General features: G+C 43.8%; 1 protein-coding gene and 1 long non-coding RNA gene across 2 annotated transcripts in view; both read right to left on the reverse strand.

Moving 5' to 3' along the window:
• Positions 1-1630: 1630 nt before the first annotated feature.
• LOC139025943 (uncharacterized) overlaps positions 1631-18339 on the reverse strand; it is a 27067-nt gene continuing 10358 nt past the window's right edge. Inside the window, exon 3 of the long non-coding RNA XR_011477633.1 lies at positions 1631-1641. This is a non-coding gene — a long non-coding RNA (uncharacterized lncRNA). The remainder of the gene's footprint in view (positions 1642-18339) is intronic.
• LOC112076186 (FRAS1-related extracellular matrix protein 2-like) overlaps positions 2017-18339 on the reverse strand; it is a 20124-nt gene continuing 3801 nt past the window's right edge. The window contains exons 3-9 of the mRNA XM_070441213.1: positions 9390-9453; positions 8940-9152; positions 8643-8789; positions 6464-6928; positions 4132-6352; positions 2816-3291; positions 2017-2073 (exon numbers count right to left, since the gene is read on the reverse strand). Of these exons, the coding sequence (XP_070297314.1) occupies positions 2017-2073; positions 2816-3291; positions 4132-6352; positions 6464-6928; positions 8643-8789; positions 8940-9152; positions 9390-9453 (3643 nt within the window). The remainder of the gene's footprint in view (positions 2074-2815; positions 3292-4131; positions 6353-6463; positions 6929-8642; positions 8790-8939; positions 9153-9389; positions 9454-18339) is intronic.

Below are 18339 nucleotides of genomic sequence, written 5' to 3' on the forward strand. Positions count from 1 at the left end.
TACAGCATAGCTCCATTCAAGATATGTGGTTTTAGCTTATAGCTTTCCTTGTGAACAACCGGAAGTGCCTTAAGATGGTGTATAATGAATGTCTGTTTTGGAAGGGTTTAAAAGGTCAGAGCTTTTCAAAACTTCATATATGTGATTAGACAACACTCATAGACTGTAATCAGTCATTTCTCAACAGATGTCAAAGAAAAGCTCTCTCGACACAACACACCACACACAAAAAGTAAGGTGGTGAAAAAGTACGGTGCTTAAACACACACAAGCCTGCAATGGCATTATAATTATCTCGCAACGGCCGTGCCGAGTTCAACGAGATGCCCGCTTTGACGTAGTTCACTCGGTCTGAGCGCAGCGACAGTGACAAAGAAGACAGAGCAAAATGATCTTTTGACGCTCAATTTCATTTTATTTGCTTTTGGGAGACCAGAGAGAAGAACCGGGTTAAGGTTCGAAGCAACAATTTTGACCTCAGGACGTTCCTAAGTCCTCACGGATCTTGTGCAAGCCTAAATTGACGTGTGGCATGAAACCTTAACAGTTTTAAAAGACAGGTGTTTACATCATAACAGTTTACAAGACATGTCGCCCCATAGGAAATGACAATTGACTGCTACTCTAATTCACATCTGAGCCTAAATGTTGATTAAGAATTCCTTATGAACCTGTCTTCAATGATCAATTCGCATCAGGCCACTATAAGGTCTACTGTGTCGATTCTAAAGTTTGCCTGAAGCAACCGGAAGTGATTAAATTCACCCTAAAGTGTTTTGATTTACATGCCTGCCAATTGTGAAATGCACTGCATTCAACCTGTGTAGATCAGTCAATTTTTAACATACAGACTTAAACTCAGGAAGTCTGTAAGCAGCATATCTCATTCAGATATGGTGTTTACTTATAGCTTCCTGTGACAAACCGGAAGTAGCCTTAAGCTGGTGTCATAGATGCTGTTTTGAAGGGTTCAAAAGGTCAGAACTTTTCAAAACTTTCATATATGTGATTAAGACCAACACTCATGAACGTGTAATCAGTCATTTCTAGCAGATGTCAATAGAAAAGCTCTCTCACACAAACGAGCAGCACACACAAAAAGTAAGGATGGAGTGAAAGGAAGTACGGTGCTTAAACACACACAAACCTGCAATGGCATTACTATTATCTCAGGCGTGCCGAGTTCAACCGAGATGCCCCGCTTGACCGTAGTTCCACTCGGTCCTGACGCAGCGACAGTGGACAAGAAGACAGAGAAAATGACTCTTTGACTCAATTTCAATTTTATTTGCTTTTGGGAGACAGAGAGAGAACCGTTTACGGTTGAGGCACAATGTTGACCTAGGAACGTTCATAAGGTCTCCCGATCTGTGCAAGCTACCATTGCACGTGTGGCATTGGACCTTAACAGTTAAAGAAGGTGTTTACATCAAACAGTTTACAATGACATGTCGCCATAGGAAATACATTGTGACTGCTCCTTAAATTCAACCTGAAGCCGTATGTTGATTATGAATGCCTTATGAACCTGTCTTCAATGAAATCCATCAGGCCCCTATAAGGTCTACCTGTATCGATTCTAAGCTTCTGAAGCAACCGGAAGTGATTAAAATTCACCTAAAAAGTGTTTGATTACATAGCCTGCAATTGTGAAATCACTGTCATTCAAACCTGTGGTAGATCAGGTCAATTTTTAACATACAGACTTAAAACTCAGGAGGGTCTGTACAGCATACTCCATTCAAAGATATGTGTTTACTTATAGCTTCTGGTGACAACCGGAAGTGGCCTTAAGATGGTGTCATAGATGCTGTTTTGAAGGGTTAAAAGGTCAGCATTTTCAAAATTCATATATGTGATTAGACACACTCATGAACTGTAATCAGATCTTTCTCCAACAGATGTTCAAGAAAACTCTCTCACACAAACACACACACACAAAAGTAAAGGATGGGGAGTGAAAAAATACGGTGCTTAAAACACCCACAAAGCCTGCATGGCAATTACTATTATCTCTCAGGCGGTGCCGAGTTCAACGAGATTGCCCGCTTGGACCGTAGTGACACCCTCGGTCTTGAGCGCAGCGACGGGACAAAGAAAGAAGAGCAAAATGCTCTTTGAACCTCATTTTCAATTTTATTTGCTTTTGGGAGGACAGAGAGAGAACCGTAAGGTTAGAAGCACAATTGACCTCAGGAACGTTCATAAGGTCCTCCGATCTGTGACGCTAACTTGCCGTGTGGCATTAACCCTTTAACAGTTAAAAGAAGGGTTTACATCAAACAGTTTACACAATGACATGTCCGCCCATAGGAATAATTGACTGCTCCTCTAAATTCAACCTGAGCTATTGTTGACTTATCGATGCTTATGACCTTTTCAATGACAATCCATCAGGCCACTTATAAGGTCTACCTGTGTCGATTCTAAGCTCTGAAGGCAACCGGAAGTGATTAATCACACCTAAAAGTGTTTTGTTTACATAGCCTGCAATTGTGAAAATCACTGCATCAAACCTGTGTAGATCAGTCAAATTTTAACATACAGACTTAAAACTCAGGAGTCTGTAACGCAATACTCCATTCAAGATATGTGTTACTTATAGCTTCCTTGACAACCGGAAGTGGCCTTAAGATGGTGTCATGAGATGCTGTTTTGACGGTTAAAGGTCAGACTTTTTCAAAACTTCATATATGTGATTAGACAACACTCATGAACTGTAATCAGATATTTCTCCCAACAGATGTAAGAAAGCTTCTCTCACATGCACACACACACCACACCCTTCACACCCACAGTCCCTCTGACCACCAACCTGGAACTGGAAGCTGTCCACCCTGGCCTCGTCCTCCGCCGTGTGAACATAGAACACCTTACTCCCCGCCAACTGGAGCTGTGTAAACGTCGTGACGGCGACGCCGGGCCGGTCCGTGACCTCCAAACGACCTCTGGCAGGGTCACGGGTCAGGGTAAAGGTCAGGCGCTCATCGGGGGAGTTGAGGTCGGAGGTGCTGAGGAGGTCTGTGGTGAGGAGCGCCCGTCCCCCCTCTTTTAACGACACGCCCCTATTCACCACGACAACCGGGAACACCGCGTCCACCCCTCCGACTGTCACGTAGAAGTACCGGTCGATTAAAGGGTTCACGCCGTCGGTGACGTCGAACTTGATGAGGTCACGAACTCCTCCGAGCCCAGTGTGAAGGTAGCGGATCAGACCCGAGTCGAGGTCGTCCTGGGTAAAGTTCATACCCACCGTTATATTTCCTAAAGCCTTATGTGAAGCGACTAAACCTGAGGAAGGGTAATAAGAGAGAAGTGTAAAGAACAAGGCTGGGTCTCAAATGGTCAATGATTACAAATGCATTACTTGTCGTTCAACCCTCCCTCTGGAGCCATGGGAGAGGTTGATCCAACTGGTGGAAAATATCCTCTATTCCGTCCTTAAAGAGCAAGTACTGGGTAATGAGGCTTTGCAGACAGTCTTGTGTGAAGTTGAAGACGATCATGAACGACAGACCAATCGCAACTATAACAAATGACCCTAATGATCTAGAACCATTTGCTTCATCAGAAAGCAAAGCCCATCCTCTCACCAGGACTATTCCAGAGAGGAGACCTATACTCACCAGGTATATTCCAGAGAGGAGACCTATACTCACCAGGACTATTCCAGAAGGAGTCCTATACTCACAGGACTATCAGAAGGGAGACCTATACTCACCAGGACTATTCCAGAGAGGAGACCTATACTCACCAGGACTATTCCAGAGAGGAGACCTATACTCACCAAGGGTAGTGCACTAGATTGAGGATAGCATTTGGAGGCCCAGAGTAATCAGTTGAGTAGAGTAAAATACTATTTTCTTCCGATCTTCCTGCTCTAACATGGTTAACTTTCAGAACACCTTCACAGCCCTTCTGTTTTATGCTATTTTTTACTTCCAATTATAACTGTAATTGACTTCGCTAATATAGTTGAATATTGTATGTACATTTGAATTGTGTGTTGTCTGTTTTATGTTGTTGTTGATCTGAATGTTGGTTACTGTCAGCTATTGACAATATAAAATAAAAAATGTTTGGAAGAAATGTAAGACAGTAAACCTTGATATGAAGTTGAAGACACCAGACGTTGCAGGCAGCCCTGCCCCGGACCCTGGCGGATGATAAACATCAGAGTCCTGTCCTCTGAGTCCAGATCTGTGGCTTTGAGGATCTTGTTGGTGATGACTTTCCATTCACTGAATTCCACCTCCAGCCCATTGTTGATCGCCAGGCGAGGGGTCTCGTCGTCGACCGGTATCACCGTGACGATGACCTTCTTCTCTACGACGTGTTTCCCGTCCGTTACTTTCACCGTGAAGTTGTCGTGTCTTGTCTCGGAACCATCGTGTTCGTAGACGAAGGTGGAACCGCTTCGGATCTGATCCAAGGTGAACGTCACAACGATAACGGTCCCTGTCGCCAGGTGCTGGACGATCTTCCCGTGTTCTGGAGGAACCACGACCTCGAATTCCAGAACATCGCCCGGAACGTCGAGGTCGACCACATTGAGGATCGGAACGTCGACCGCGAGGCTCATCCCTTCCATGACCACGAACTCTCGCGTGAACACCTGAGGCTCCTCATCATTGTCTGGCAAGATCACAAAGGTCAAAATGCTGATCTCTGATTGGTTGATTCCGTCTGAACACTGGAGCGTCGTCCTATCCTCGACGGGTTCCGTTCCTTTATGTATACTCTGAACGTAGACCACATTCCCGAGTCGAACGTCTCGGAAGTGGAACGCCGTCACAGCGATTCCCGCTCTGGACTTCTCCGAGCCAGGACTGGCTGAGGTGATCTCTAAGTATCCGAATGTCGGCTGGACCAGGATGGTACAGAGAACAACGTCAGCGTCAGTGTCAGAGTCCTCTACTCTGATGTTCTCTACTGTTACCACCTTCTTCTCTCCTTCTGTGACCTTTAACAGACCCCCGACACGAAGTATGGGTGGAACGCTGTCAACAGGAAGTATCGACACCTGAACTTTGACCTTCTGAATGACCCTGTTGCCCCCGTAGATCCACGGACCAATCACGGTGAGCGTGAAGGTGTCGTTGTGTTTCCCAGGTCCAACCTCGCCGCTGGTGTGGACATAGGTCACCTGGCCGTCGAGGATGTCACGCAGCGTCAGCCTATCAGAGGGCGCGCCCTGCACCTGGACGACCCCGAAGCGAGGCGGTTGTTCGATGAGAAAGGTGAGGTCATCAACGTGCATCCTGCCGCTGACCTGGACTTTGTCTCCTGTGATTTGAATCTGTCCGTTCTCGTTTACCTCTATGATTATATGGAGCTCTCCCGGTGTTGGAGGGGCCGTCGGTGCCGTTGCCACGACAGCCGGAGTAACAATGTTGATTCTGATTGTCACGGGAACCTTGTGGTATCCATCGCTAATGTCCACTTTTACAACATCACTTCCTGGACCGTTACCACGGTGAATGTACACTACCACACCCCTGTGGATGTCTGCTAGGGTGAAATTGTTCCAAACGGACAGGTCTACACCAACACATCTCAGAACACCAAACTTTGGAACCTGGGTCACGATGAACGTGATATTATCAGCACTCGTATCCTGATCTGTAGCATCCAACACATCCTTAGTGAACACATACGTATTCTTTACATTGACGTCAAGGTCGACACCAGTTTTGGTGACTGGGGGTTTGTTGTCCACTGGCTGCAGGTTGATAGTAAAGACTCCATCTACAGAGTGTCCTATTGTATCTTTCACAATAAAGGTGAACTGGACCACTCTAGGAGTGGTTCCCAACTCCAGATCGGGTGGCTTATAGGCTACTTTGAGGTGGTTGACCTCTGCCTGGGTGAACTCAGTGATAACAACATCCGGGTTGTCAGTCAGGACGATGTGGCCCAGTGGTGTTGGGTTGTCCTGGTCTGTGTCAGTGGGTGGGATAATGATAATATACCTCAGGTCTATGTCGTCAGAGTCTAGATCTGTGAAACGTAAGCACGTCTTCTGTATCGGAGTGAGTTGGTACTCTTTAACGGTCAGGACTAGAGTGGAACCGGGGAAGGGTTCCGGCGCGAGGTCATCGACCGGGTGGATTCTGACTAGGAACATGTTGTCGCCTGATTGGTTTGGAGGGACGTTGTCGTCCTGGCAACGGAACACTAGTTGGTCAGTGAAGGTGGAGGTGAGACGAGGTCCGGTGTGTTGGTAGAACACCCTACCGTCTGTTATGTCTCGTTGGAGCCATTCGGTGATGACACATTCGTAGACTCGCTCGGTGGTGTTGAATGTCCATCCAGTGAGGTCCACAGGTGGGTGTGATTGTCTGAGAAACACCTGTTAATAATAATATAATAATAATACAATGCTTTTCATAAAAGAAGAATCACAAAGCTCCAGACAAATACAATAATGAAGGCAACATACATTAAGAATCAAGGAACTCACCTGTCCGATGGTCGAGAACGGCGCCACGAGGACAAACTTCACTGTCGAGACTTCGGAATCAACATCCGTCGCACTTAGAACCACCGATGATATCATCTTGGTCTCCTTCCGGGACAGGATCAACCCGGTGTTGACATTGATGACCGGAGCCTCGTCGTCCATGGCGACAATCGTCACTGGGAACAGGAAGTCGACGTCGAATCGCCCGTCCGTCATGCGAAACAGGATGTTATCGGAGAACGTTTCGGAACCGTCGTGTTCGTAGACAACCACTCCGCCGTCGAGTTGCGCCGGCGTAAAGAACTTCCGTTGCCGCGGTGACCCGAGAGGCGACCCGAGGACGGTCAGGACGCCGTGTTTACATCCTCGGAGGACGGTGATCCTGACGTCTGACAGGTTGTCTTCGTCGCTGATTCGGAGGTTATGGTTGGACGACAGCGGTCTGGACTGGCCCTTGAACAGCATCTGGGAAGGACAGAGAGAGATAGAAAGACAGAGAGGTTGATAATGCCAGAGGCCTCATAAGACATTGTGTGCATTCAGAAATTATTCAGATCCCTTGACTTTTTCCACATTTTGTTATGTTACAGCCTTATTCTAAAAATTAATTAACTCGTTTTTTTCCCCCTCATCAATCTACTCCATAATGACAAAGCAAACACTTAAAAAAAAAAATGTTTTGCTCATAATAATAAAAACATATATATATAAATATTCAGACCCATTACTCAGAACTTTGTTGAAGCACCTTTGGCAGCGATTATATCCTCGAGTCTTCTTGGGTATGACGCTACAAGCTTGACACACCTGTATTTGGGGAGTTTCTCCCATTCTTCTCTGCAGATCCTCTCAAGCTCTGCCAGGTTGGATGGGGAGTGTCACTGCACAGCTATTTTCAGGTGTCTCCAGAGATGTTCGATCGGGTTCAAGTCCGGGCTCTGGCTGGGCCACTCAAGGACATTCAGAGATTTGTCCCGGATCCACTCCTGCGTTGTCTTGGCTGTGTGCTTAGTGTCACTGTTCTGTTGGAAGGTGAACCTTTGCCCCAGTCTCAGGTCCTGAGCCCTCTGGAGCAGATTTTCATCAAGGATCTCTGACATTGCTCCGTTCATCTTTGCCTCGACCCTGACTAGTCTCCCAGGGATGGTGCCAGGTTTCCTCCAGACATGACACTTGGCATTCAGGCCAAAGAGTTCAATCTTGGTTTCATCAGTCCAGAGAATCTTGTTTCTCATGGTCTGAGAGTCCTTTAGGTGCCTTTTGGCAAACTCCAAGCGGGCTGTCATGTGGCCTTTTTACTGAGGAGTGGCTTCCGTCTGGCCACTCTACCATAAAGGCCTGATTGGTGGAGTGCTGCAGAGATGGTTGTCCCTCTGGAAGGTTCTCCCATCTCCACAGAGGACCTCTGGAGCTCTGTCAGAGTGACCATTGGGTTCTTGGTCACCTCCCTGACCAAGGCCCTTCTCCCCCGATTGCTCAGTTTGGCCGGGCGGCCAGCTCTAGGGAGAGTCTTGGTGGTTCCAAACATCTTCCATTTAAGGATGATGGAGGCCACTGTGTTCTTTAGGACCTTCAATGCTGCAGGCATGTTTTGGTACCCTTCCCCAGATCTGTGCCTCGACACAATCCTGTCTTGGAGCTCTATAGACAATTCCTTCGACCTCATGGCTTGGTTTTTGCTGTGACATGCACTGTCAATTGTGGGACCTTATATAGACAGGTGTGTGCCTTTCCTAATCATGTCCAATCAAATGAATTTACCACAGGTGGACTCCAATCAAGTTGTAGAAACATCTCAAGGATGATCAATGGAAACAGGATGCACCTGAGCTAAATTTATATTCTCATAGCAAAGGGTCTGAATACTTATGTACATAAGATACTTCTTTTTTTTTTTCTACATTTGTAAACATTTCTAAAAACCTGTTTTCACTTTGTCATTGTGGGGTATTGTGTGTATATTGCTGAATATTTGTATTTATTTAATCCGTTTTAGAATAAGGCTTTAAAACGTAACACAATGTGGAAAAAGTCAAGGGGTCTGAATACTTTCCGTACAATTACACAATTTGATGGCGCGTGTGTGTGTGAGCGTGTGTGTGTGAGCGTGTGTGTGWGTGTGAGCGTGTGTGTGTGAGCGTGTGTGTGTGTGAGTGTGTGTGTGAGCGTGTGTGTGTACCTGTCCAGTATTGCTGGTGACAACAGGAGCCAGTGTGTTCATGGGTTTGACTACTATCATGAAGGAGAACCGTTCTGAAGTGACCTCGTCTGAATCCATCACCTCCAACTCTACATGGACGATCCTCTCAGAGGGATGACCAGAATCCTGAGGCAACAATTACTCTATTTACTATGTTCTTACACTATTAACCTTATTTAAATTTGACACATTTGAAATACTTTGGTCACTCCAAAGATACGTCATAAATAACGTAATTGGAAAAATTTACACAATATACAAATACTCAAGACCCGCCTCTGCTGGCGGTCTGTAGGCGATCTTCAGGTCTTTGACGTCCCGCTGACGGAACGACGTAATTGGCTGGTTCTGGTCGTCCGTGCTGATGATGTCACCCTGGTCCGGAGCCAATGTAGTGAGGATGATGAAGATGAGGTCATCAGAGGCGGACTCTGCGTCCTCCGCTGCCAACATGTCACTGGTGATGGCCGTCATCACAAACTGGTCCACCTATATAGGGAATAAACATTGTAACAAAATACATAAATCAATATTTTGATCAGAATAGGACAGATCAATGTTGTATCGTTGTGTTTTACACTTGTAAAGTGCTGTCTTGTTGTTGGGTGATTGTGATATGGTGTACGTGTTAATAATTGTTTAAATACAAATCATTGAATAAATATATTGACCGATCAATCAATCACTCAAGCCATCCATCAATCAATGAATCAATAACTGGTGTACCTCCATCATCATCATGGTGAGAAAGCTGGGTCTGGGAGGGCTGTTGGTGATACCCTGTCTGATCCTGAATAGAATACATCACACAAGATGACCTCAGAAGTGACCCCAGAGATGACCTCAGAAGTGACCCCAGAGATGACCCCAGAGGGTCACATATGGTAACACACGTATTAAAGCATATAAGTGACCCCAGAGATGACCCCAGAAGTGACCCCAGAGATGACCCCAGAAGTGACCCCAGAAGATGACCTCAGAGAGTGACCCCAGAGATGACCTCAGAAGTGACCCCAGAGATGACCTCAGAAGTGACCCCAGAGATGACCCCAGAGATGACCTCAGAAGATGAACCCCAGAAGATGACCCCAGAGATGACCTCACGAAGTGACCCCAAAGAATGACCTCAGAAGTGACCCAGAGATGACCTCAGTAGATTAGAGTCCTCGAACTGGTGAGCCGATTTAGACCAGCTTTGGTCAATATGCAAAAAATGGATGTTTATGACCAAGCTTTTAGAAGCTTCTGATAGGCCAATTGACAAATTTGCACGTCCAAATTGGAAGGTGATAACATGGGGAATGTATTTTCAAAGCCTCCTCCTTCAAGACTCAGAGTTGGACCCCTCTTGCTCGACACTTCGAGGATAAGACCCCGGAGGAAAAATCTAAAAGGGAAATACAGCCCACAGCATCAGAAAAAAGAACATTATTTAGAGACCCTTCGCAACAAACTCGGTTCACTCCTTAGGAAGCCAATTTCCCACATAGATGACTCTGAAGCGTACCACGCTCTCATCTTTGTTACAAACAATAGCAAATGGCAAAATATGAAAACAACCTGATAGGCGACCCACTGCCCAGAGTCAAAGGAACTTCGCGCACAGCCCTTTCAGGAAAGGAGAATGGCATTTTCTGGCTCCTAAGATGAAACCAACTTTGGTCGGCGAAAACTACCAGAACAACAAGACAAAGGGGACCTCTGTGAGATGCTGGAGAAACAGGTTCAAAGTATCTATAACCACAGTTAAAACAAGTCCTTTATCGACATAACTGAAAGGCCGCTCAAGCAAGGAAGTAGCCCCTTGCTCCAAAGCCATCCATAAAAAAGCCAGACTACGGTTTGCAACTGCACATGGGGACAAAGACGTCTTTTTGGATGTCATTGGTCTGTGATAAAATATACTGTTTGGTCTCGTCGTTTTTTTGGGAGGAAGGGGATGCTTGCGCGCGAGTCCCATCCAACCGTGGCCGGGGGTAGGCTCATGTTGTGGGGTGCTTTGCTGCAGGAGGGATGCAGCCTCACATAGTGCTCATGAAGGTAGGAAAATGAATGTGGATAATTTTGAGCAAACATCTAAAAAGCTCAGTCAGGAAGTTAGATGTAGTGGGTCTTCTGGTGGCCCTCACCTTGCAAGCAAAGTTGTGGCAAAATGGCTTGGACAAAGTCAATGGTATGGAGTGGCCGTCACAAAGCCTGACTCAAATCCTATAGAAAAAATGTGTAGGCAGAACTGAAAAAGCCGTGGTGAGCAAGGAGGCCTTAACGAACCTGACTCATTTACACCATCCTCTGTCATGGAAGGAATGGACCGCGCCCAAAGTAATTTCACAAACTTATGTAAGTTGTGGAAATCCCTTGTTGGAAGGCCTACCGAACGTTATGGGATACAAGATATAAACCAATTCCATAAAGAGGCAATGCTAGGCAAAGGTAACTCAATTGAGTGTCAGTAGGTAAGAACCTTGACTCGGCCCCATCTGGGAATGTGATTAAGAAAAGTTAATAAAAGCTGAACAATTCAATTCACTAACGTACGGATTCTACTACCTTACTCCCTGACATTCAAGGACATTTCTTGAAAAATACAAGTGGCTGATTCTAGTGAACCTAAACAGGGAATTTTTACTAGGATTAGAAAAGTCAGAAAGGAGTGAAAAATTCGGAGCACCTTTCAACAAGGGTGTCATGGTAAGAACTTAGTCGCGAGAGCACCCTTCACCACTGAGGTAAGCTTTCGAGCAACCTCTGCCGGCAAGAGCCCAAATCTGGAAGGGCAAGGACCTCAGAGTTCGCCATAAGAAAGGATTTCAAGAACCCTAGGGCGCGAGATGAGTTTTGACGGTGAGCTCTAGAGGGGCTAGGTATTTAGAAAGAGGTCGAGCTGTTAGGATCCAATGCAACAGCATCCCCATGGAACATATGGCATGTCCCTTGCACCTTGCCTCCCAGCAGTGGGGGATGAGGGATGCAAGATTTGGCCCAGTGCACACTGGTGATCGCGGTAACTATCCGTGGAGATCTTTGCGAGGCGGGTGGTCAGCCTGAAAGTATGCATGAGGATCTGTCGAGTGTGTTCGGGTAAGGTAGGAGGGGTATAGTGTTAGATCCTCTTGATAGCCTTCATCACGAGAGAGCACGTCAATTATGACGGAGAACATCGAGATGGCTACGGGTGGTAGGTAATGTGACATCCTAGCAGATTCAGGTTTACTTTCACTTTCGTTACGGGTACAGGGCAATGGATAAGTGGGGAGACTTCTTCGAAAGCAGGCTAGAGAAGAAATGGCCTGAGAGCGGAGGGAACAATATCACAATGGTCAGAAACAGAACGAGCTAGCTGGACTGCAGTCAGAGAAGCTTCCTGACGGGAACGCCCTAGGGAACCCACGGATGCTAGTGCCAGCAACGCCCTTTCGACGAAGAGTTTAAACATCGTTCTAAAACACATGACTTACATACGGTACCTCCGGGATGGAGAGACTCATGGGAGAATGTAACCCCCTCGTGTCATCAGGTGGCACTCCTCGGACAGGAAAGACTCAGAGTCGTATTTGCTTCGCCTGATAATAACCAGACACAAGCGTGTTTAGCTTGTCCATAAGGGAGATTGACCCCGCGACGTAGGTAATGCAGTGGCGACCTCGAATGAACTGGCTTTCTATTTCCTTAATGACCGGTCAATCGTTGAAGATACTAAGCCTCTGCCACCAAACGCCAAGTGACTCGTATCCAACCCAGCTGATTGCTCATCCACTTTGGTCCTCCAATTGGTTTAAAAACATTTATATGTTTTAGGCCGGTTTCAGACCTTAGGAGTTAATCCAGGTACTGTTGGAATGTTTACCTATAGCAATGTCCACATCCTTTTGTGAGAAGTTACGCTGGGTCCACTCAAACCATTTATAAAAAGTAAAACTATAAAACAGCCCTCAACTTTAAGATTAGACCCCTGGCAAAAATTTACTTTACTAATAATTATTAAAAGGTTTATAAATACATATACTAAACGTTTATGGTTTATCTTATGAATCTTCTTTAAAAGTTACTCAAAGAACTAGTAAGCCCCCTTTGCTGGCTCAAATAGCCGATCCAATCAGCCTGTTACCAACCCTTAGTAAAACTTAAAAAATAAAATTGGTGATCAGACCAGATGACAATGCTAAATTTTACTGTAAACAAATTTACAAACAGACTTTCGCACACCTATGGGAATGACATTCAACAAGCACGGCACTTACACAAATTGATTGATTGATTGGCTTGAAGAGAAATGTATGATGAAAGATTGTGGGAGCTATTTTGTTAGACCTTCTGACGCTACAAAAAAAAAAGAAAAGTATTCAACAATTTGAAGGTGAAAGGGTAAAAACCTGGGCCCAGATGGGTTGCAATACGATGACGAAGATAGAGAAGCTAACACGGTCAACTCTGAGTTCAAACTTGGAATTAAAATGACACGAAAGCAGGTAAATTTCCTTGGGTAACGAATCCTTTCACTTGCTCCGGGGCAGGCCTAACTCAGGGCTATTCCAACTCCTCATTAACTCACGTGCTCCAAGACATTCCGTCTGAGCCGTGAGTTAAATGACCAAGGTAAAATCCAGGAGTTCCCCTCCCTCCGCAAAGAATTGGCATCATCATCCCTTTCTATTTGGAGGAATATGACTGAATTAAATATTTGATGAAGTTAAATGTTTTAGTCGTACTTTAATAAAAAAAGAAATACTATCACATTACACAATTTAGTAATGACCAGGATAAATTTGAAACTTCACAAACAGTAAAAGCTTCTTTCTGACTTTATACAATTTATTTTAGTTGATAGTTTTACTTGTAATCACACATTACATTCACACATTCGATTTATAATTTACTTTTTTTCAAAACCGTCAAATGTGAACAACAAAGTGTGAAGATGCCACTGGTGCAATTTGACATTGCTGTTCAGTCACAACAACTGCTTTGTAAATGTGTGTTTAACATTGACTGAGAAGATGCCTTGGTCAATCAGGGTAACCTTTTACATGGCTAATTACAATAGCTAATGTGGGTTAATGAGTTAGAACACATTTATAAACTAGAACTTGAAGACATATTAATACAACTTTATTTGGGAAAAAAATACAGGAATCTAATTCAATAAACATTTACGTATATGTCTTAATTTATGAAATATAAATAAATGTAATTTAAGATGTATTCCAAAGTAATAATTTGTTTTGCCACTTTATCCAATATACTAAGAATACACTTAAGTACAAAAAAAGTCTTCCCAAATTTAGATCATTTTTAAATGTATTTTAATATTTAAATTCAATAAAATACTAATAAAATGGACCACTAAATAACATTAACTAATAAAAATTGTCCAATTTAGATTAATTTTAAATATATTAAGTATGTTTCTAATCACTGACATACTTTAAATATAATAAAAAATATATAATGAATATGATTAAAGTGTATTTAAATAATAAAAAATCTTGCTTGGGTCTCATAGAGACAGTGGTGCTTCGATAGGACAAAAGGAGGGAAAGGTCCATCGATGTGCTACATTTCAAAATTGATATTGTCTAGTACAATGCACTGCGGAAATAACTGTGTTTGATAATAAACAAATATAGTCCACTCATTATCCATAAATACTAATGGCTGACCTGTAAAAACAGCACATTACTTTCACTGCACCTATCTGGTGTAATGTGACAATAAATAGCTATATATATATACTGTATGTATGAAAAAAAGCAGCGAAGGCGATGGCTGTTCAGTTGATGAAGTCATGTAGAAAAGGTGATCTTGTACAATGTTGCAAATGGGGCAGGAAATGGCATAAAACAGCTGTGCTATGTTTTTACAGTAGCTAACTGCTTGACAATAACCTCCTATTCTTGATGATTTATCTTACGGTACACTACATTACAAAAAGTATGTGGACACCTGCTCAATCTAACAATCTCTTCCAAATCATTGGCAATTAATAGTGGATCTCCACTCTCTGGAAGGGCTTTGGCACTAGATGTTGGAAATTGCTTGCGGGGACTTGCTTCCATCAGCCACAAGAGCATTAGGAGGTTGGGCCACCGAGTTGGGCAATTAGTCATGGCTCGTAGTCCGGCCGTACCAATTCGTTCCAAATGTGTTTGATGGGGTGAGGAGGGCTCTGTGCAGCCCCAGGTCAAGTTCCTCCACACCGATCTCGACAACAATTTTCTGTATGGACCTTGCTTTGTTAACAAAAGGGAGGGCCCATTGTCATGCTGAACAGAAAGGGTCTCCCCCAACTGTTCCACAAAGTTGGAAGCACTTGATCACTGGAATCTAAGGGGCTAGCCCCGAACATTAACCAAACAGCCCGACCATTTTCCTCCTCCACCAAACTTTACAGTTTGGCACTAATGCACTGGTGTAAAGTTAGCGTTCTCTTCCAGATTGTGAAGCGGTGATTCATCATCAGCTAGTCAATCCACTAATTTGAAGGGGTGTCCAACATACTTTTGTATACAACACCTACCGGTCCAAAAGTTAGAGCACTTAACTAATTCAAGGGTTTTTTCTTTATTTCACACTAATTTTATACATTGTAGAATAATAGTGAAGACATCAAAACTATGAAAAACAACATATTGTGACTCACTCACCTGGATGCGGTCCTTAGTAGCAAAATTTGAAATTGTGTTTTTTTACATTAGATGAAAGTAGAGACTCAGAGCAAACAAAATGGTATATCATAAAAAAACCCACTGCATTTGAGGAAAATGGAAAGTAATTCTGCTTTGAAAGTTGAACGTTTTGGCTAATTACGTAGTGAAGACCTCTTCTTTATCCGACAACCCGTCAAGCTTCGTTCACACCCTCCACCCTAACACGGAACCCAAATCCGGTGCGTGTGTGAGCCATGTTGCGCCATTGTGCATAATAAAATTTTTGTCCTCTACACCAAAACGGCGATCACGAACACACGCAGGTTAAATATCAAAAACAAACTCCTGAACCGATTACATTAATTTGGGGGACAGGTCGAAAGCATTAAACATTTATGGCAGTTTACTAGTTGGGAGCTTGCACTTGCTAGCTAATTTGTCCTATTTAGGGAGAAGGGAGAGGCAGGACCTTGCAGCGCGATCTGCGTCAGAATTGGAATTAATATTTACATGCGAACCAGACCGGACCAACGTAGCGTGCGGTGAGCGTTGGCAAAATAAATGTAGAAATCCCCGTGTTATTTTAATTATTGCACCCACACTGCTTCGCTTGCGCCAACGAGCGTCTGCGTTACCGAAGGGCTTAAAATAGAAGTCATTCCCTATTTCTGACGCGATCGCTGCTGAAAGGTCCTGCCTATCCCAATCTCCTCATTGGTTTATAGAAGCGGTACCCACAATGGTGATGAGACACCTGGGGTGATTGAAAGACAAACTGTTTTGCCCGGTTGTTTCGTGTAATACTATGAAAGTTTAGATGCGATCACCATATCAGTTCAACAATGAAAAAGCTGGAAGGAGGAGAGATGACTAGAAACAATTCGGTTGACCGTTTTATGTGTGGATTAATTGGCAGAGTAGGGGAGCCTTGTGCAGTTCAAGGTAAAATAACAATCAATGTTATATTCCCAGGACAAATTAGCTAGCACAGCAGCTAGTTAAATATGAACAATTAGCTAGCAAGTGCAAGCTAACTTAGCTAAATTGCCAATACATTTTAATGCTTTTCGACCTGTCCCCAATGAAAATGTCATTGGGTTTTTCAGTTTGTTTTGATAATTTTAACACTGTTTTGTCGTGAATCCGCGTTTGGTGTAGGAGGACAAAATAAATTGAATGCACGATGGCGCCCTTGGCAAACGCAGACGCTCGTGCGCACCCGAGCAAGTGTGGGGTGCATAATTGAAAAACATGGGATTTCCTATTTATTTTGCATGCTTTGCGCCAGCGACGTGAGCAGGTGGTCCAGCCTATAAGCCTTAGCAACCACCCCCGTCTTCGTTGATCTCGAAGGCACACTTGACGCTCTGGCTATGATTTGTTTATCTCCTGGGATAAGCATGAAAACAGCCAACCAGCTCAGCTGGCAACAATTTCATTACCGCTTTTTTTTGGCAGAACGTTTACTGACACTGGCCAAACATTCAACGGGTGTTGCACACACGTCACGTAACGTTATCTAACGAGCCAGCCAGCCCCAATGTTAGCTAGTTAAAACAATGAACAGTGCCAACAATGCACAGTGCTGGGAGTTAACAAGCTATGTCAATGTTAGCTACTAACATTAGGCTTTAAACTAGAACAGAACAGCACCAACGTTCTGGGAACGCTATAACGTCAGCTAGGGGAGCCGAGCAGCTAACGTTAAGCTAGCTTGCTAACAGTAACTGTAGCTTAAGGCAGTATAGCTAGCTAGGTAAACGATGCACCTAAGCCTAGGTAAACAAATTGTAACTTCACACACGTCAATAACATTACTAACAAGCCAGCCAGCTAACATTAACTAGTTAAACAACAATGAACATGCCAACAATGCACAGTGCTGGCCTAACCAACCATGTTCAATATTGGCTACTAGACAGCAAAACACTGATTAACATCAGCTAGGGAGCCAGCCAGCTAAACGTTAGCTAGCCTAGCTCACAGTACACTAGCAATGTAAATGAAAACCCCTTTCCCTGGTCGAATAAGTTAAGGTCGTTTTCTATTAAGGTATCTTTACTTTTTCAAGTTGTGACAATTGGTTACTTTTTCAAAACCATTGCTATGGTGGAGTCCTATCATTATTTCCATGTATGATGACTAACGAAATGTTCTCATGGAAAACTTTGAATGATACTTGAAAAACTTCTAACGATTACTTGAATTTCAAAAACCCCTGAGCATGAATGCTCAGGGGAAAGATGGTGTGAAATGCAACAATCAAATTTCCTGAACATAAGATAGGGGGCATTACAAGTGTTTATCAGTTTAGAGTGTTAGATGCTAACTAAAAGCTGGCTAGCTTTATTATAAATCCTGAAGTAGCTCAGCTTTGCCATCGTAGTACAACCCAGAAGTTGTTTATTTTAATAATCCCTCTATTTACAAAACTAACTGGGTTTCACTAGACATTGATGGGGTAATGACAAAGTAAAGTCAAAAAGGGTTGTTCTTTATGGCCTACAGTATCCTATTTAATTGATAATGCCAAAGAAGCCGGTGTTTGGAGGACATAGTTTGTCAGAGGTTTGGTTCGTCGAAGGCCGCAAACGGTGCCGATATATCATATACAACGGGTTACCACCATATTTCAAATATTGTTGACAATATTTTCATTAATCGGTATTTGGTATTAATGTATTCATACTATTTCATCCTTCCACAAGATTAGTCCCGACACAATCTAGGGTTGACTAAGAGACCGCGACTCAATCATTCATCTTTTTGTTCTGTATCTAATGGACCGCGACTAAGTCGTTCGTTCTAAAAATGTTCATTGCCATAAAGCTGGCTGGCAAACGTTCTTGAGAGCAAGGTTTTATACAAATGTCCCGCTGTTGAAAACAAAACGGTTAGTCTAAAAGAAATGTGAGATATGTCTAGATTGCCAATTTTATAGTGGAGATCAAGTTTTCCTGGCTGGGCTGATGAGACATGATTGGTGCAGTCAGATGGAACAGAGTAAATAGGCATTTTAACGTCAATAG

This window comes from Salvelinus sp. IW2-2015, unplaced genomic scaffold (assembly GCF_002910315.2).
Source record: "Salvelinus sp. IW2-2015 unplaced genomic scaffold, ASM291031v2 Un_scaffold3614, whole genome shotgun sequence".
Taxonomy (NCBI): Eukaryota; Metazoa; Chordata; class Actinopteri; order Salmoniformes; family Salmonidae; genus Salvelinus; species Salvelinus sp. IW2-2015.